This window comes from Lepidochelys kempii, chromosome 4 (assembly GCF_965140265.1).
Source record: "Lepidochelys kempii isolate rLepKem1 chromosome 4, rLepKem1.hap2, whole genome shotgun sequence".
NCBI lineage: Eukaryota > Metazoa > Chordata > Testudines > Cheloniidae > Lepidochelys > Lepidochelys kempii.
In genome coordinates, this window is record NC_133259.1 from 37,842,190 (window position 1) to 37,863,654 (window position 21,465).

Below are 21,465 nucleotides of genomic sequence, written 5' to 3' on the forward strand. Positions count from 1 at the left end.
AGTTACATCGGTGCAACTCACAGAAGTTGAGTGTAAATGAGAATTTGGCCTATTGTGCGTAGATAATATGAATAGCCACATAAATAACAAGTTAAATATCGTATTTAAACAGCAGCTTAGTCATTTTAAAATATTTGGTTTCATTAAACAGATTTTTCAATAACTGCTTTTAACCTACACTTCAGTTGTTAGCTGAGCTTAGTAAAGACAATTATGCTTTGGCATTACTGCCCTTTTTCTGAGGCATATCAGCTTCCTTATGAAGAAGTAGTAAAATTGTAGCAGGCTTTACTTTTGTATATTTCAAGGATAGAAGAGTAAAAGTATACTAAGCAGACAAGTATTACCTAGTCAGGTAATACTCAGTTGCACAAACTTTATGCAGTCAGATATGGTAATCAGATAACTTGAAGAATAGTTGAAGGATTTTTCTTACTTGTAGCCAAGCTGTCGACAGACCACAGCTGCATCCTTATCAGACCATCCATCATCACAAATTGTGCCCCACTGGCCATTGATAAAAATCTCCACACGTCCTTCTTTCTTATTCTCACCATCCATCAGCCTGATGGGAGGACCTAGGAATAAGTTACACAACAGTAGAAACAAAAACTATTATTTTAGGTCATTTCATCACATTCCAAGGATAGGGTCAACTGACACTTATGTTCAACAAGATTTCTACTTTAATGATATCATCTGTTAAAGTATTCACGTATTTTGTCATGGCAGGCAGCATGAAGCATTTTATACACATTACAACAAATCATGAAGCACCACTGTACTCCTTATGCTTTAAACTGTAGGGTTCATCGGTTTCTTCCATTACATATATATATGTAACACAGCTTATAACTTGACTGGAACTTACACAGCCCAGTTCTTTCCCCAACCGTAGAGAACAATCTGATTGATTCTTGTGTTCTGAGACTACACCCACATGATACCCATTTGAGCAGACCATATTCTTCATAGAGGACTTTTACAGGAGGATTTAGCTAAACCTCACCGATAAATACAATCACTCATACAAACCACCCCCACCAAGCTCACCCTACAGCCCAGCAACAAATGTACTAGCCCATGTTACTACACATGCATTACTTATACAAAGTACTCTCCAGCATGTTGACTAGTATACTCTGAAGTATTATCATCATGAAAACTAATACATTTGTCCAACTGAATAAAGTATATTCAGTTATAGATTTTCCTTGGCCTTTTTTAAATTATGTTTGTTCATTTACTCTCATTCAGAAAATTTGATAATACAAAATCAATCAGTCTCCCAGTTATTGATATGAATTACTGAGATTTTTACTAATTATGTTCTCTTACCCAAAGGCCAATTAATTGTATATATTATTATACTAGCTGAGTATTTAGACTGCAAGTTTCAAAAAAACTGTGTCATAAAAAGCCCTAAGGGTATAATTCTCATTTACACAAATGCTCTTTTTCAACTCTTGGGTAGTGCAAGGGCCTTAAAGTAGGCATAAATTCAATTTGAGGCCCCTTTACTCTGTGTAAATGAGAATCATCTCCTAAATCTTTTTGTATGTAGTACTTGATATATCCCTAATATTTTCCATTGGAGTTCTTTCCAATAATTGGACAAGTTATTGTTCCTCCTCACTCTCCCACAAATTGAAGACAACTTAGCTAGAAAGCCAGTGAAAATTACTGCCTACCCAAGAGGGAGAGCAAATAATGGGCCAGATTTTGCTCTTAGTAAAACTAGTGTTAATTTGGCATTAGTCATTGGGCTAAATTCACCCAGAGTTATCTTATTAAAAGTGAAAAAGCTTTAAAACTGAATTATTTTTAGCATAAAAATGTTTTTCACTTCAATTTTTTTTTATTATTTACACAGTTTACCATATATTTCCTTTCTGCAATTAACTTAGGCTGCACAATTACATTTGTTGCTCAGTTTCTCTTAATTTCTAGTCAGTTACATTTTTTGGGTCTTCTATACTAAAACCTTTTTGTTGTTGTTATTGGTTCCTCACCACTCTATGGGAAACATTTACATTCATAACTCAAATTTGTTAAGTGTAATAAAAAATGAATTACAAATTAATATCTGCAGAGCATTCTTTTTTTAACAAAAATCTGGTTTGTGTCTTAAACCAATTGTCTGTCTCCCTTTAATGTTTATATTTAAAAATACTCTTTCTTATACTCTTCCTCCACTGAATTCCTTTTTAGAGGAAATATTTAATACTTTCTCAAATGTTAAGAAACAAATAGTAGCAATATAGCCTTTGTCTTCAGTCAAACCAGAAACATTACAGCAAATCTCAGTCTCCTCTTTATTCTTCTGTTGTAATGAAGTGTGCTATTCTGGCAGAACATGATTTTAGTGTAAATTATACTCATATTATCCAGATAGGGATAGAAGATTTTAGCAATAAAATATATGTGTTTTATTGTTACCTCATCTTGGTAATGCAAATTAGTCTAGATGTGTGGAATTAATATGACTTTCAGGTGAACTGAGGGGGATACGAGAATGTTACCCTGTGGATATATTTAACTGAACTGAATCTTGTTCAGCTAGGATTATGTTGTATAGTGTCTCAAATGCAGCAGCGTAAATAGTTTGTATCTGTGCAGACAGCCGCCGTGATTTGAATGCCTGTTATTTGGGGGATGAGAGGGTTTATTTCTAGCAAACACACTGTAGCAGTCTCACCCATACGTAATCATTGGTTGTATGATACCACAAGAATAATAATTATTTGTGGAGTTTGGGGAGCAGGAGGTTTTGAAGGGAAGAGAGGAAGGAAGAGAGAAGAAAAAGACTGAAGATGTGGAAAAGTGTAGTAAAATACTGCATTATTGCAAGCTGAGATAGCACTTTAAAGCAGTAAATCCATGTTTTAGTTTCACAAGGCAAACTTTCAGGCTGGGATTTTCAAAGGAACCTCAGGGAGTTAGGCACCCAAATCCCTTTAGAATTCACTGGGAGCTGGAGACCTAACTTCCTTAGGGTCCTTTGAAAATCCAAGATTCGACAACTACTACAATATACTTGGGTAAACTTTTAAAAATATGGGCAACAATTTTACAAAATATGTATCTAAATATAAGCTCCTACATCCATATGTAGCCAACTAAATAAGTAACCTCGTTTTCAAAAGTATTGAGCAATGATACTGTAGTTCCCAAGACAGTCAATGTGTGACATTTTTGATAGCCAGATTACTTATGGATTTCGGCACTTATATTTAGGCATACATTTTTAAAAATCTTGACCATAATATTTTACGTTTCTTCTCTTTAATGCAACTTAACTATATTTCACATCAGAAAACAATTTCTGTGTTTGTACAGTGCCTTGCACAAAAGGGTCCTGGTCCATGACTGTGTCTCCTAGGCTCTTCTGTAATACAAGTGACTGATAATGATAATTAATAATACAGACATAATTCCATGTTTCTAATAAGTTTCACTGTCTATCTCTGAATGCCCTCTATTTCTCCAATCTCTGTTTTTCAGATGGGGTGCAAGAACCTAAGTCCACAGGGAGGTTTACTAATGATTTATCATTCTTTCAGTTCATTACAACTTGCAGAGTACTAAGTGCAACTCAGTATACCATCAGGAGGGGCTCACTAGGACTAAAAACCCATCCAGACACAGATTTAGGTTTCATTGGCTCTGGAATCACTGCATTACAGATTAACGTTGTTTCTTTATGCCCTGAATATTTATGTTCCCATGTGCAACCTTAACAGCTCCATGTGCTCTTCAAAGGGAAAGCTTTCTCTCCCCCTTCACATACACATATGCCTACCTCTGACTGATTAACAGCTTAACTACGTACAGGCAGCAGAATAAGTGGAGATTCAAATTTGTAGCATCTTTAAAGAGGCTGCATTCTGCTTGAATCTTTAGGCAGAGGAATGCTGACATTTATTAGTTACAAAGAATGCCTTACCCAGTGAGAATCTATGGCTGTCATTATCTGCGTGACAGGTTATTCTGACATCCTCCTGATGGTTGCAATCATGCTTTCCCCACTCTCTCTTTGAGCACTGAAGAATGGTTGATTCTTTTCCTGAGCAGCTGACATCATCCAACCAGATAGGCCTAGTCCTCTCTTCTAAGTAGCTTTCTGATGCACTTTTTCCATACCTGTGTAACAAATATGTATGCATCATTTATGAGCAATACTGCACAGGGGATATGATACTTCAGCACCAAAGAGGAAATTATTCTTTGTGAGTGGATAAAACCAACTGCTCTCAAGCACAAAGAGAATAGGCAAATTTAGCTCTGACAAAAGAAAGTTCAGCTGCCATTTGGACATTTATTTGGAGATGCCACAATCCTGGAAGTACGATAGCAGAATTCCTTTCTGTTGTATCATGAATAATGGATTATGACTTCAGACAGTGAATAAATGAAACAAGAGAAAGGCAATGTACATAGTAAAAGAAATTCCATTTGTAACCTGACACAATAGGAAATGTGATGCAGAGGAAATATATGACATTGGCATGAGAGTTTTGTAAAAGATGTATTTTAAAAAATTGCGTTCCAGAGCATGGCTGTTAATTTTTTTGAGCTAGATACAGAAATATCTATACCATGGGTAAGCCTAAGTGACTTTAATGGGAGTTCCATGGGCAAAAGACTGGCAGAATCAGACTTTTGGTTTAACATGGTGAAGCAGCTTCTCTTTCCAGAATGTGCATGTTTGGCCTCAGCCAGCAAGTAGGATGATAGAAAGGAACTTGGTGCATGTCTAGGGACTTCTCCATCTCAGACTGAAATCTCACACTGAGACAAAAAGTTTCTGATCTTTCTGTTAAGAGGCCACAAATGTCTAAAAGAGACTGGAGGAAGAGAGGATGGAGTTTGATGGATTTCAGCTCAGTTCTTTTGCACATAGCACATATTTCAAAAATTCAGAGGCCCAATTCTCCTCTTCCAAGGTAAAAGTGATTCTCACTGAGATTGAGAATGGGAGTTACTGGTATCCTGCAGAGAAGAATCGGGCATGAGTGCAATGTGTCTCCATGAAACACATCAGTTGTAGGTGGAGGTTTATAACTTCAGTAATATCAAGTTATGGCTGAACTATGAAGTTCTTTTAATCTCAAGGATGAATTTTCCTCACATCCCATCCTGAAAATGACCAGTAAGAATTCTCCCAAAAGGCCTGACCAAAGCCCAGTGAAGGCAATGAGAGTCCTCCCCTTGATTTCTTCCTCTACTCATTTGACAGCATAAACAGATCAAACTGACTCAGAGCAGCACTGTGTTAATGTTCTTCCAAATCTGAGAACAACCAGCATCATAAATCATTTAGGAAATTACTTTGTGGTTTTTGTTCAGTGTTCTGTTTCTTATTACAGTGTGGTATACAAAGCTTTTCACAATACAAAACTGATGCTCGTGAGATTATTAGGGAAAAAAGGCAACACAGCACATCTAATAGTTTGCAGAGTACAGACAGTATTTTGCAAAGGTTTATCACTACTGCTAAACCAAGTGTTTAGTTGTCTCATATAAAAGGATCTTACTTAAATCCAAGCTGCCGACAAACCACCTGTGTATTCATCTCAGTCCACCCGTCATCACAGACTGTGCCCCACTGCCCGCTGTAATGTACCTCCAGACGTCCTTCATGACTGCCTTTCCCACCTGCTAGTCTTATTGCACCATCTGTGGCATTAGCAAGTAAGAAAAAGCAAGAATCAGTTCTGCTTAAGATGCAGTTATCTTGTCATTCCCCAAGAAAAGTAAAAACAAAATTTACAGTATTGGTTCAGACCACACGGCTGCCATGTCTGGCAATAATGTTTGAACAGAAGGTGGAAAAAAACCAACCCCATAATGTACCTGTCAGCTGTGCAATGCTTTATATGTAGCAATTGTTCAAGTGCAATGGAAAATTGTTTAAATCATTGATCCTCCCAACTTTACTCACATGAATAGTTTGCAGGACTGGGCTTTAACTGTGCAATGTCAACACATACAGTTTACCTGTAGCTCTACACGTTCCTTTGTATATTCTATTTATTTCCAAATGACTGCCATTAAAAAGTCAACATTCACTTACTTCCACCACACAGTGGGAGCTGAGATGTCACTTATAGAAAAATACTATAGTATCTCATATACCACAGGAGAATGACTGTTGATAAATGCTGACCTTTTGATGGTGACCAAACAACAGCCCTCACTCCATATTGAGATATCTATTGTTGTTGGTGGGAGAAGTGTTACAAAATGAGAGCAGCATATGGTTGTAAATTTATATGAGCCAGATTATGCTCCTGATGTGCATGTATGGATAACCCACCGTACATGGATCTTTCCCCTTCTGCACAGAAGGGAGATTGGTTACTCAACTTGTTACTGAGATGTAAAGGCATCTTTCTGAACAGCAAGACCTTCTGTAGTTGAAAGTTTCGCAGATGCTTACAGCTGGTCCTGCAGGACAGAGCTGACAGATTTTACTTCTGCCTGTTGCTTGACTTCAGTGCAACCAACATTCTAAAAATATCACTCTTCCAAAGCTCTCAATCCTGGGTCTGTAATTAATCATCAATATGCTAATTGCTCAGTAGACTACCTGTAAGAGGTGTGCAGGAAACTCCTGCATCTTCTTTGTGGCCACAGTTGTGGTCTCGCCAGGAGCTCTTTGGACACTGTTCTATGGACAGCTCGTTCCCTGTACAACGTACTTCATCCAGCAGCACTGGTCCTGAGCCTTCTCCAAAGTAAGCCTGGCTCCATGCCTTGGCTACTCCCCTGTCCAAACATAATAAGGAAAGACTCAAGAATCACAAGCCATTAAAGAGAGTCTTTCACTTGGTGGTAGTGGCTGAAATGTTGAATACCCTCTGATCAGCATAATTAACAGCAGCAAATTTTCAAGTAGCAAGTTGGGATTCACAAAAATAGTTATCTGGCTGGTCCCTGAAAATCCATCCCACATTATGCCAGATGGGATTACTAAATCCTGGCTTCTGAGCCAACTGAGAGCATGTTGATTGTCTCCCCCCCTCCCTTCCCCAATTACTTTCATGCCTCACAATGTTTTGTATAAGGTTGTGATATTAGGTATCATCACTATATTCTATCATGTTTTATGCATGACATTTTCCTTCCCTATCCTTTTGAATCTTAGTGACATTCCTAGGAAATATCATCTCTATCCATTTCTATCAGCCATGCTGTCCAAATATTCATTTATTACACACTAGTGCTGTCAATCAATCGCAGTTAACCCACGTGATTAACTCAAAAAATTAATCATGATTCATCGCCGTTTTAATCGCACCGTTAAACAATAGAATCCCAATTGAAATTTATTAAATATTTTTGGATGTATATCTACATTTTCAAATATATTGACTTCAATTACAACACAGAATACAAAGTATACAGTGCTCACTTGATATTATTTTTATTACAAATATTTGCACTGTAAAAATGATAACCAAAAGAAATAGTATTTTTCAGTTCACCTCATACAAGTACCATAATGCAATCTCTTTATCGTGAAAGTGCAATTTACAAATGTAGATTTTTTTTGGTTACATAACTGCACTCAAAAACAAAACAATGTAAAACTTCAGAGCCTACAAGTCCACTCAGTCCTACTTCTTGTTCAGCCAATCGCCAAGAAAAAAAAGTTTGTTTACGGGAGATAATGCTGCCTGCTTCTTATTTACAATGTCACCTGAAAGTGAGAATGAGCGTTCACATTGCACTTTTGTAACCAGCATTGCAAAGTATTTACGTGCCAGATATGCTCAATATTTGTATGCCCCTTTCTGCTTCGGCCACCATGCCAGAGGACATGCTTCCATGCTGATAATGCGTTAATTAAATTTGTGATTGAACTCATTGGGGGAGAATTGTATGTCCCCTGCTGTTTTACCCGCATTCTGCCATATATTTCATGTTATAGCAGTCTTGGATGATGACTCAGCACACGTTCATTTTAAGAACACTTTCACTGCAGATCTGACAAAACGCAAGACGGTACCAATGTGAGATTTCTAAGGATAGATACAGTACTCGATCCAAGGTTTATGAATCTTAAGTGCCTTCCAAAATCTGAGAGGGACAAGATGTGGAGCATGCTTCCAGATGTCTTAAAAGAGCAACACTCTGATGCGGAAACTACAGAACCCAAATCACCAAAAAAAGAAAATCAACCTTCTGCTGGCAGCATCTGACTCAGATGATGAAAATGAACATGCATTGGACACATGTCCTCTGGAATGGTGGTTGAAGTATGAAGGGACATATGAATCTTTAGCGCCTGTTCTCACTTTCAGGTGACATTGTAAATAAGATGCGGGCAGCATTATCTCCTGCAAATTGTAACCAAACTTGTTTGTCTGAGCAATTGGCTGAACAAGAAGTAAGACTGCGTGGACTTGTAGGCTCTAAAGTTTTATATTGTTTTATTTTTGAATGCAGGTTTTTTTGTACATAATTCTACATTTGTAAGTTCAACGGTCATGATAAAGAGATTGCACTACAGCACTTGTAATAGGGATTGTTTTTTTACAGTGCAAATATTTTTACAGTGCAAATATTTGTAAAAAAATATAAATATAAAGTGAGCACTGTACATTTTGTATTCTGTGTTCTAATTGAAATCAATACATTTGAAAACATAGAAAACATCCAAAAATGGTATTCTATTATTGTTTAACCGCACAATTAATTGTGATTAGTTTTTTTAATCGCACAATTAATCGCGATTAATTTTTTTAATCGCTTGACAGCCCTATTGCACACATATAACAATAATGCTATGTACTTCTATAGTGACTTTCACCTGATCTCAAAGCACATTAATTAAACCTAACCCACACCCTCCATAAAAACAATCCTGACATGAAGTACGTAAGCTTAATTATCCACATATTACAGACGAGGAAACTGTGGCACTGAGTGGTTAAGTGACTTGACAAGCTTACACAGCAAATCAGTGACAGAACTGAGAATGCAGTTTTCCTACCTCTAGTCCTGTACTACCAGAATTTAACTCCTTTTTCTACATAATGCTTCTTCAATGCAAAAAAACTACAGGAATTCAAAATGTGCTCTTATATTAAGCATCATAAAAGACATTCTGTACTTTAACACTCAGTGACCTATTAGCACTTTTCCATCTCTACTTGCCAGTATCCTATACAACCATATATTAATTTTAATTATCTTAATAGTTTGGTTTCTCTCTATACAATGGTACCTCTGTCCACACTTCCTTTCTAGTTTTAATGAGCAGTGCTTTTCCGATATTCTATTATTAGGGGAGTGGGTGGACCAGTGGATACTTCAGAGAAACTGCTGGCTTTTGGGTTTAAGTACCTAAAGGATTAGTTTAAATTAAAATAAATAGTTGTTTAACAATTTTTACTATTTATTTATTTGTGCATGGGGAAGTGTGCTACTTAACTAATTTGCTTTGAGGGAGTAAGCCATTGTTAGTAAAAAAAAACTTTGCTAACAAGCAACATCTTTTTAGAAGCAGGGAAGGTTCTGTGTGTTCTTAACTTGGACAGGCCTTGAAGATTTTGATCTTAGATTTAATTATTACAACCCCTAAATATCTTTAAAACAAATACTCAGATGCTTTACTGTGATTTTTCAATCTTTATGCACTTAAAATTCAGACAGTCTGACAGGGTAAGAGGTTTCCTTTTCCTTGATTTATCAATTTTAATTAATTATGGAATCACAGAAGTAGAGGGCTGGAAAGACCCTTGAGAGGTCACATAGTCCCTTATCCTCCCCTTCTCTCCCCCTCCGCATATTGAGGTAAGAGAGACAGGGGTGTGTGTGTGGTTGTAGGCGTGCGCATGCGTTCCAATCCATTTAATGCTTTGCTCATCCACCCAGTCATATATGTCACTGAGTGCACTGCAAGCAAAGACAATGTGCACATCTAGACTAGGAAAAATGGTCATGCTTTAAAATATGTTAGTAACTAACCAGCACCATTTTAAACATAACTTCGCACCTTTTATAGAGGATAGATAATGTTTCAAAACATGAAAACATTTGTTTGTGGTCAGCTCGTTAGCTGAGGGGCCAAGGCTTCTGGGAGTTGATCTTCTTGTCCTCTCCCCTCGATGAATACCTCCACTGATTCAGCTACCCCTGTGCGTCATTTTTGGTATCTTACAACCCTAAGAGTTTGTCTGTGCAAAAGTTGTACTGGTAGAGTTAAAGTGACACAACCCAGCAGTATAGATACTGTTATAAAAGTGTTTATACCATTATAGTTATTCCCATATGGGAAGGGAAATAAACTAAACAATAAGGCACCTTTATGCAATTATCACTGTATCCACATCTGGGGTTGTACTGATATAACTATTTTGATTTAAAAAAAAAATCATACACCTAACTGAAATAGTTGTGCTGATACAAAAACAGTGTGTGGGCCAGGCCTTCAATACCCAAAACTCAGGTAGTCCTGATCTCTACATAGAGTAAGGATAAAAATCCCTTTCACCTGCATGTGTAAGGATGGCTTAGAGTAAGGATGGATGGGGGGATCTAAGAAGTCCACTTTATTTTAATAATCTGATGCTAAATACTTTGCTAAAAATGTTCTTGTAGCCAAGTATTACATGACACTGCATATAATTCGTAAAATAAAAATAATAAATAAACATTTATTTATACCAATCTTCCAGTCCATACTGTAGCAAAACTTTTATCCATACTAAATTATTGTACAGCTTTATGTCTCTTCCTCCCAACAACATCCTCTGAGGGGTGCTCAGAACTTTTGAAAATTGGGATACTTATTTAGGCATCTTAGTAAGGATTTAGGAGCCTACTTTTAGGTACCCACTCTTTAAATCTAGGCCTTCCCCACCTAGTTTCTTGCAAGTGCCGCAACATCTTGCATTTGTCCCATTTTTTTCAGCATCCCTTGTTTCAACATTTCTCCACCTTCATTTTCTTTTCCCCCACCCTCAGTGTTGAGGGATCTCCCTTATCTTTCCTCATTCTGTAAATATTTTAATATCCCATCCTAAAGCTCATGCATCATAATGATCCTCCCTCTGACTGAAAGTTGGATGGAATTCCTTCTAGATACTATTTCTGTTAATTTGAATGGAGAAGTGAGTATTAGGCCTCCCTAGAGAAGCATCCCAGGGCATTTTAGGAACCATTGAGATCTGGTCCTCCAGCAGCTAGAAGGGCTGAGGATGAGCAACAGACAATCAAGGTCCAACAGGCCAAAATAAAAGGAGCTACTTGCTGCAAGCAAAGCAGTTCCTGGCGGTAATTGGTGGAGTGAGTGTTCTTTCGGCTATAGCCAAAGGAACCAGGCTGGGCTATGGTCCTTTGCTGCCACAATGGGTGGCAGGAGTTCAGTAGTGACAATGCTGATTCAATTCTAGAGAAGGGATTAAGCCCCAGAAGAGTAACAAACCATTTATTTATAATTGGCTTGGAAGGGCAAGGAACTTCTTCTGATTGAGTTGTTGTACCCTGGTAGGGGTTTGGATAGTGTAACCTAGCTAGAGGGCTCAGCCACAGTAGATCTGCTGAGGTAGGCTGCAGGGCTTACTGGGTGCTGAAGAGAGTGGCAGCACCATGCTTGGATACTGGGGGGTGCTCACAGAGGCAACTGTAACCCACTATCTTGCTCTAATATCTTGCCCCCTGGGAAGTGGTACTCAAACCAAGTTGGGGAAATACTAATTAAACATGTACCTAACACGTTTCATTTTTCCAGACCTTTGCAAATAGTAATAACCTACCTCAGAGGGGTGAGGTGAGGATTAAAGTAATGTCCCCTTGCCACAGAAGGGGCAGAGAGCTCAATGGCCTACCCAAAGTCACAGAAAGAGTCAGTATCATACTCCAGATTAAAGAACTCAGGAATTTCTGGCTCCTAAGCAACAACTCAGAGCTCTTGACCACACTTCCCTAAGCTAGTACTTCTTTCTCTCACACATTTCTTGGGAAAGGCACTCATTTGAACCTGTGCTGTGTGTTATCACAAAAAGATGTCACTGAAATGTTATGAAGTGTAGCACAATTGCCAACTCTCATGACTCTACTGCAAGTCTCATGGTATCTTCTGTTTTTTTCTTAAAGCTCCAGCTCACGGAATAATGTAAATAATGAGACTCTCTGCTTTTTTCCTTTTTCTTTTTTTAAGAAATTCTCTAGCCCTATAGGTTGTGGTTGTAACTTGAAAATATTAAGCCTTTAGTCTTTGTTAAGATTCCTTCCCCACTCTGAACCCCACTCTGCATGAAAGACCCCCTAAGCTTATTCTTACCAGCTTAGGTTAAAAACTTCCTCAAGGTACAAACTTTGCCTTGTCCTTGAACCCTATGCTACCACCACCAAGCATGTTAAACAAAGAACAGGGAAAGAGCCCACTTGGAGACGTCTTCCCCCAAAATATCCCCCCAAGCCCTACACCCCCTTTCCTGGAGAAGGCTTGATAAAAATCCTCACCAATTTGTACAGGTGAACACAGACCCAAACCCTTGGATTTTAAGAAAAATGGAAAATCAATCAGGTTCTTAAAAGAAGACTTCTAATTAAAGAAAAGGTAAGAGAATCACCTTTGTAAAATCAGGATGGAAAATACCTTACAGGGTAATCAGATTCCAAACATAGAGAATCCCTCTAGGCAAAACCTTAAGTTACAAAAAGACACAAAAACAGCAAACATAGAGAATCCCTCTAGGCAAAACCTTAAGTTACAAAAAGACACAAAAACAGGAATATACATCCTATCAGCACAGCTTATTTTACCAGTCATTAAACAAAAGGAAATCTAACACATTTCTAGCTAGATTACTTACTAACTTAACAGAGTTTCTGAGACTGCATTCCTGATCTGTTCCCGGCAAAAGCATCACACAGACAGACAGACCCTTTGTTCCCCCCCTTTACCCCCTCCAGATTTGAAAGTATCTTGTACCCTCATTGGTCATTTTGGGTCAGGTGCCAGCGAGGTTATCTTAGCTTCTTAACCCTTTACGGGTGAAAGGGTTCTGCCTCTGCCCAGGAGGGATTTTATAGCACTGTATACAGAAAGGTGGTTACCCCTCCCTTTATTTTTATAACAGTCTTCAAAATTGGAAACCAAATAAAGACAACCACATCTATTATTCTTAAAAATCTCATGATTGTAGGACCTGCTCTTGACTTTTCAATGCTTGGGGTTGGCAATACTTGTATTAGGTAGAGAAGTAGCCAGTTCAACCAAAGTATCCCTTGTAACCAGACCTGTTCTGTTTGTTAGACTTCATAAAGTGCTGTTTTAGTAAGTGATACAAATTTGGGTTAGGTACTATATTATTATGAATCTGTAGTATGTTCTATTGTGTGCTGTAAAGTGCAAAAATATACGAAGACCAATTTTTCAAGCCTAGGTGGCTAATCCATATTTAAACCATTAAATAATAGTTGCCCAATCTCAAAGATGCTGAGTGCCTTTACTTCCCATTGATTTTGAGGGGCTTTGTGGGTGCTCAGCACTTCTTGATATCAGGCTACATTTATATACATAGCTAAATATGGACTTAAGAACCTACTTTTAGGGCATTCGTTTTTGAAAATTTTGGCCTCTATATAGTACTTTTTCATGAGGTATATTACTTGTGCTCCCTGCATATTGGCAGACAATCCTTACTGCTGGTGTGAATGCACTATTTTGTATAACAGTAAGACTGGCCTCCTGGTAGACTTTTAGAGGGCATTATTTTAACACAACTGAAAGCTCACTACAGCATAAGCAGATCTTCTTCCAGGATCCAAATACAATGTTTTACTAGCAGTAGAGCTATGATGGGTCCCCCTTGAAAACTCAGATATTTGTAAACATCAATCTCTGAGCTAACTATCCCTATTCCACTATTTAGTGTATATCCAGTAAGGTGTGAATCTTTGGTACAACTCTTATTAGTATTAGAGAGCATCTTCCAGAGACAGTACTTCCAAGAATAATGTTAACATGGCAGGGTGGGGACAGTGGTGTGATACATTACAAAATCATGTAATAAGATTGTATGCATGGGAACCACTCCATATAGACAATTACATATATTTAATAAGATAGGAAACTCTGCAATTCCATTATCAAGAATCAAAAAATAGTTTCCTTACTTTGAAAATACACTCATCCAGAAGACTTCACAAAATGACAGGGTAAGAAAATTAGATTTGTGCTTGAATTCCCCTCCTGCCACCTTTACAATTTTAACATGATATAAAATCTCATCTCTTGACTTTCCGAGAAGCCTTGTTAACATCTTGCTTTCATCTCCCAGTCAACTTCACCAATATTAAAAGGTCTTCAACCTTTCTTTTAAAAAATTAAATTAGGAGTTAAATTTTAGATGATATTTCAATTTTAATGAACTGTCCTTGCTTTGCAATTGTAAAAGGTAGGCAAGATATAGAGGCCAGAAGGAGAGCAGCCCCAGACTCTCACAGGTCCTAACTGCTGGACTGGGATAATTGTGATAAATTATCTGACTTCAGTTTATGGGGTAACATTTCCATAGCATGCTAATCACACATGTAATAAAAAAGCCTTTTCCAGTATCTCCTGGTTCTTGTAGGTCTCATTACACTGCAGATGGAGACTACGGCATGCAAGAGAGAGAAATTTACTATCTGCTAAGAGGCCTTCAGAAATCAGGGAGATAATGTTTCAACTCCTGACTGTGAAAACAAAGTCTATTATACTCTAATGAGACTCTAGATTTCCAACGTGGTAGAGACCACAAATCCCAGTGACATAACAAATTGGTGTTTATCAAAAAGTATATGGGGAAACCAAATCATGAAATAAATGAGCAGTAGTTTCTGCTTATCACCAGAAGATTAATATTCTGAGGTTTTATATTCTAATAATGCTAAAAAGCAAAAATGAAAGAGCATGGGACACTATTGTGGAGAGGGTTATTTTACACTTTGTAGCACATTTCCATTTGGATTAGCTGTAGGCAAATGTGGATGGTTTGCCCTGATTTGTAACTGTTGTGCCTGCCCCTGTTGGTAAAATTTCAGTCCAGGGATAATGAGCACACCTGCCAAGACATCGTGCTTCTTTGGGTATATCTATGCTATCTCTGGGAGTGTGCTTCCCAGCTTGGGTAAACAGTCAACATGTTAGCTCTTCTCAAAATAGCAATGCAGCTCAGGCTAGCTGCCTGAATACATACTTGGGGATCCAGGCAGGTTTGGTCTCAGGCAGCTAGTCTGAGCTGCTGCCCATGCTCTCCTTGGCTTATCCTGCTATTTTTAGTGCAGTAGCTTGAGCAGAGCTAGCATCAGTCTGTCTCCCCAAGCTCGGGGAACACTCCCCTAGATGTAGCCTTTGAGATCATATAAAACTGTAGACTTTTTTTCAAAAAGTCTAAGCACCATCCAAACACATGTGAGCCTATTAATCCACTTTTACTCAGAAAACAAAAGGAAATCAGGTCCATCTCAGAAATAAAATCTATAGAAATTAACCAAAAGCTTGGGTTTTGTAATCCTAATGTAATCCTGCCAGACACAATAATGATACTGCAAGTAGCCCTTTCCAATGACACTCTATATTAAATGCAATTCACTAGCTTTTCCAACTTACTGATAATAGCCCAGTAACATTTGAGCATCGTAGAAAAAGCTCATGAGGAAATGAATAATTCTCTATTCAGAGCACAACTTGAATGGTATGCTCTAAGTAAGGCCTGGGGCCACAAACTGAATGAGCAGGATACCCATTCAATGAGCACTATCCATTCTGTCCATTGAATCAGATAGGGGTCCTGTGGGAAAAAATAGTGTGATCGAGTAATTGAAGACTGTATCCTAATCCACATGCACAATTAGGTTAAATCAAAGTTACACAGGCAACCTAAATTTTGATATTTCCTAATTTTTGAGTGCTTCACTTTGCCACCTTAATTTTCTTTAATGTAGCTTTAGTATGTAATTTCCCAAGTTTAAAAAAAATCATTTTTTTTAAAAATGTGGAACTTATTGATTCTCAGATGACTGATCAGCAGGGTTAGACCTCTTAGATCCACCACCCAGACTTCTGCCACTTGAGCTAAGTAACTGATAGCAGTAGTAGGTTGTCATTCTCTATGTGGGCCAGCCACTAGAGGGAGATGACACACATATTTTACTTACAGGTTTCTTAGGTATTTGCTGACAGGAGACTTAGAAATCCTGGGTTCTATTCCAGGTTTCTGGAGCCACTGTGTTCTAGTGACCACTGACCTATGCCTCTGGCCCCTGCAATCTGTGTTCCAGTCCCAGTTTCCCTCCAGCACTGCTCTCCTCAGCTCCTCATTCTAGCCTGTTTAATCACCATTCCCCCATGGTTCCACATCCCAGTCTTTCCCCACCCTTCTGTTTTGTCCCAGTCCACCACCACCATCCCTCCAGTTTCTTATCTCAATCCCTCCACCCTGTTTTCCCCCAGGTTGAGCTCCTCATCCCTTTGCATTCTAATCAGGTAGCTTTCTCCCTCTCTTCCTCACTGCTTGGATCAGCAGGCAGAAGACCGTCTCACTGCTCTCAGTTCATGTGCCCAGAGCCACAGTCATTCCTGACTGCCAGAAGGAACAACTGCAGAAAAGGTACTGCTCACCCTCTGCATCCATGGGATGGATAATTCTCAATGAAGACAGCATATTCAGAGAATTTAGTTGCCAAATGTTAACAAATCTCTAGCAAACGTGCAAATGGACACATTCCAGAGGCTCATAACTTGGCCAAATTTGGACAGATTTTCACAGGGATAGCAAAAGTCAGGGCAGCACCCATGCCAAAATTCAAGTTCCTGCTCCAAAGTAAAGAGGTGCTAGGCCTTTAATTAAATGGTTGTACAATTTTATTTTATTTTTTTAACATGAGCAAAACATTTTTTCTTAACCTCATGACTGGAAATGACTGAAGGGTTTTTGATGAAGTTTTCTGAAAAAAAATCTTCACCCCGAAACAGCCCCCCATTGTGGAAAACTTCAGCTCAAACTGCTAAAGTTTGGTTAAGTTATAAGCAACTGAAAACAGGGTATTATGATGGAAAGCGTCAGGCCTCTTTAACTACAGACATTGATAAATGTGCCATCTGTAATTTTAGTGGTTTCAAAGTGTAATTGCAATTTTTAAATGTTCTCCTTTTGAAAGCATTGTGTACTGTTTGTTAGCTTTCCTTCTTTGTTAGAAGTAAAATGTATTTAGAAAAACTAACCCAAGGCCAAGCTGCCTACAGACAACTTCAGCATCTGCATCATCCCACTGGTCATCACAGACAGTTCCCCATTGGCCAGTGTGGTAGACTTCCACTCTTCCTTCATGAGCATTGCTCCCGCCAGCCAGACGGATTGGAATAAAGGCTACAGTTAAACACAAAACAGAGGAAAAGGTCATTTATTTCCCAAAATGTTACTCAAAGCTATACACAAATGGAGAGCACTCAGCTTCACCTGGCTTTTTATGCAACTTCTTAACTAGATGAAAATCCTGAAATTGAACTAGTTAGAAAAGCTTTTAAGATCACCATCTGCAAACGCTTAGGCAGGTGAATAATATTACGCTGATGAGTAGCCCCATAGAACTCACCCACACAAAGTTATGCAAGTGCCTAAGTGCTTGCTGAATTTTAGGGCTATAGCGACAAATACTGCCCTCAGTGAAGCGGGTGGGGCGGTGGAACTGCGTGTATGTAAGGCAGCATTTACTCCACAGAGTCTTGATCACATAGGGTGAAATCCTGGCTCCCTAAAGTCAATGGTAAAATGCCCACTGATATGCAGTGAAGCCAGGATTTCACCCAGAATGTCTTCTGGCACTGATCCCAGTCTTTACCATAGTCAGTCTATCAAAAGTTACTCTATCTGGATTACTTTAACTGAGGAGGGTTTTTCCCCCTAAACATTCTCTGCAGTGAGTCTTCCTTGTTGCTCAAATTGGGGACACAAGGTTCCCTCCTGCTGTGACTCCTGTACAGTTTTCCTTTCAACAGCTAAATATCTGAGCATGAAACTAAGGTGATGGAAATGACACAAAGTTATATAATGCACTTAAACTATTTTGATGTAACTTTTTAGAAGATTATATCAGTATCCAATGTCTGGATGACTAAAGTGTGACTCAGTTCAGTTTACACTCTCCAGCAAATTAATTTTACCCCGTTATCTTTCATTTATTTGCCTGCTGAAAGTGAGCATTTTGGAATTTCTGAAGATGCCTCTGAACATTTCACCGGCCATGAAAGCTGATGATTTTTCTGATGAAGCTTACGTAGAAAGGCTAGTGGTGGCAAGAATCTGAAAAAAACACAAGCAACTTCAAATAACTTTACCTAAGTAACTTCCACTACCCTAAACTATGAATGATAAATCAATCTTCTAGCATTCTTAAAACAGACAAAGCTATTTTATTCCACTATGCCTAAATGAGCCCTCTAAGCAAAACAAAGAGGCTTTCTGTTGAAATGTCAACTTCCTTTCAATGGAAGGGGAAACTTGGTGAACTAGGTAGTGTGACTTTCAAAATGCGTATTTTTAATTTCTTCATGTATTATCGAACTCAGAAAATTGAAAGCTTACCTGCCCTAGGAATTAATATGTAAGAAACTTCACTCTCAATTGCACTAGCTTTAAACTTCACAACAAATGATTCAATGCAACACTGACATCAATGGAATTATATCTGCATCAGGAATGCTGAATGACGGCCAAAGTGTGAATATTTGCCAAAAACAGTGGGATTGTCAATACACTCTAATGACTTTTCTAAATCTAAATGCATACATAAAACATCAGTAGTTTAATGCACCTCCATAGTGTGTGTGTGGGGGGGGGGAGAGACTGAAGAATCTACAAAACTTAAACTGTAGCTACTTGTATAGTCTTTCTTTTCTGTTTTGTGCAAATAATAAGGGTCAAATGTTTGAATTGTGGCTGACCTATTTGTGCTAGCAACTCTTGCTAATGCATTCATGTCACATGGACACTCATGTACCTGACTTGCAGGCACAGTCAAGTACTTAAATATTCAAGAGTCCTAAATTATATCTACAGTTATTTGAGGCCACAGTTATGCAGATAAAAAAAAAGAAGGCCTAATGAAAGCAAGGCTGAAAATTTGACCTTAAGTGTGGCTGAAGACAATTGCTTAAATGCCAGATATAACCTACCTCTTATGGAAATTATTTCTCCTCAAATATATAACTGTTCACTTAACTTGGTGGAGTTAAGATTAAGCGAAAAAATTTAAATTGTTTAAGTAATACATCTATTTAAAAATATTTTTTTTAAAATAAGAGGCACATACTACCTACAGATCCCAAACATATACACTCTGATAGCAAAAGTGAAGAACTCTGTTTATGTAGAATGTACACTAGGAGTTAAATCTTGATCCTATTGAACTCAATGGCAAAATTCCCATTTGGCCTTCAGTATAACATCGTTTCCCTTACTTCAGTGGTCCAGTTTGTTTCCTAAATTAACTGGAATACTGCCTCCATTTCCTGTACAACTGTGAAGGTAAGTATGACGAAAACAACTTGATCACTTACTCTTTGAACATTTTAAAATATCAAAATAGCCTCCATAGGAACTTGGGCAAAAATGTGTCCTTCCCTGCATGGGCCATAAGGTAGAAATGGGGAAGAGAGGGTACAAAGCCTTACATTTCCTTGTAAACCTGTGCAGGAGCCACCTACAATCACAGCTCTAATCTAGTGCCAGTGGTGTTAATTCCTCAAAGAGAGTAAGGTGAGGATGGAATCATGGCCCCCCCAACACCCATCAAAGAGCCCAGGGGAGCTGCTGCATGTGGAAGCAGAGAGCACACTGCACCCTTTCCAAGAGTGACAAACTCACTCCAGCATCTGCAGCTGCCCTAGACCCCCTGCCCCTCTGCTTTGGAGGAATTCTGGCTAGTTCAAACAGAATTCCCTCTGGGATCCTCATTGCTGCACAACTGACCCTTCCTCACAGCCTGTGTTTTAAAGCAAAAATTAGCTATTTGCTGCTCTCACAATGCGGAAGGACTTTTAAAAAGTGAATGATATTATGTTACATTTTATTTTAGATCTTTTCTTGGAAGAGGAAATTAAACTAGGATTGTTTATTAATGTAATCGTGTACATTATGACACTTCAAATAAGGCAAAAAGTTAATCAAAAATTATATACTTTTACCATGGGAAAAGCTACACATGACAGCAGCTGCCATTTTTTGAGGACATGTTCCACCCTGCCAGATGTCTTTTTCACACAGCAGTATATTTTCTTCATCACCATGGCAACGTACATCACTCCAATAAACAGGGATAAGGCCCAGTCCAGAAAATGGCGTATGCTTTGCTGTACCTCTTTTGCTGTAGAAGAAAAGATCAGTATTGGATATTAGGGAAAAGAGTTGCAAAATATTTGTTTGAGATGCCTGCTCAAAAATACATGGGGGGCCAAATCCTGGGGTTCAGGAAAAGGGTTTTGCTCAGCAAGAAAAAGTTGCAGGGCAGAATCCTTGTCTGCAGTCAGTCAGGATGTTCATGCATTTGCGCCCTCACCACTAATACAGGATCTGAAAAGGAACACCAAATGTAGCCTGTTTTTTCCCCACTCCAGTATAAGATGAATTGGTATAGTGGAGCCAAACCTGCACATGGACCAATTGGGTCTGCATAACCTCTGACTCAATCACATTCCCCTCTTCTGTATGCTGAGTGGCAGAGACCAACCACAGAGATCTCTTCCACAGGCCACAAAAGGGCAACTTCCCTACATGAGACCTCCAGTGCTCTTGTTCCACTATACAGCTAACACAGTTTTTAAGGGTATGTCTACACGGCAGCTGGGAACAACCCTTCCAGCCTGGATAGACAGACTTGCACTAGCTCAGCTTGAGTTAATATTCTAAAACTAGCAGGGTGGACATTGAGGCTTGGGGTAGCCTCCTGAGCTCAGGCTCGCTCCCAGCTGCAGTGCAGACATACCCAAAGCCACTTTTGTCCTTTATGTGCCTACACAGGGTGCCCCGGATTTGTCCCATAATTAAATGAACTTTGCAAACAAGAAAAAAGCAGACCGTGTAAGGTCAGAGGACCAAATGTGTAGAGGTGCTGGGCACTTGAGGAATGCCCACAATTTTACCTCTTAGCATTTGGCCCAAAGTTTGTGCCATGACAACAAAAGCATACATTGTTTACCACTCCTGTTTGCACGGATTCTTCTTTTTAGTTATCCTTGTTTAAATGGTTCTGTCATTTACACCATCACTAAACTTTCCTTGCTGATAAGGATCCTATACAACCAAAATACTTGAAGTGCTGAAGGTAGGAATAAGTTAAAATGAAAACAGGATAAAGAAATATTGCACGTAGGCAGCTAAAACCATAAGCAAAATCACAGCCTCCAGATGGGCTGAACTTTTATCTCCTCTAATCTGCATATTTTTATAAATTGGCTTGGTGTAC

At 38.6% G+C, this 21,465-nt stretch overlaps 1 protein-coding gene across 3 annotated transcripts in view; it reads right to left on the minus strand.

Moving 5' to 3' along the window:
- The window catches only part of PRSS12 (serine protease 12), a 62,756-nt gene that overhangs the window by 27,645 nt on the left and 13,646 nt on the right, over window positions 1-21,465 (minus strand). For all 3 annotated transcript variants that reach the window (XM_073340988.1, XM_073340987.1, XM_073340989.1), the window contains exons 3-8: window positions 20,189-20,367; window positions 17,228-17,372; window positions 6,593-6,771; window positions 5,538-5,679; window positions 3,947-4,143; window positions 437-578 (exon numbers count right to left, since the gene is read on the minus strand). In XM_073340988.1, the coding sequence (XP_073197089.1) occupies window positions 437-578; window positions 3,947-4,143; window positions 5,538-5,679; window positions 6,593-6,771; window positions 17,228-17,372; window positions 20,189-20,367 (984 nt within the window). The remainder of the gene's footprint in view (window positions 1-436; window positions 579-3,946; window positions 4,144-5,537; window positions 5,680-6,592; window positions 6,772-17,227; window positions 17,373-20,188; window positions 20,368-21,465) is intronic.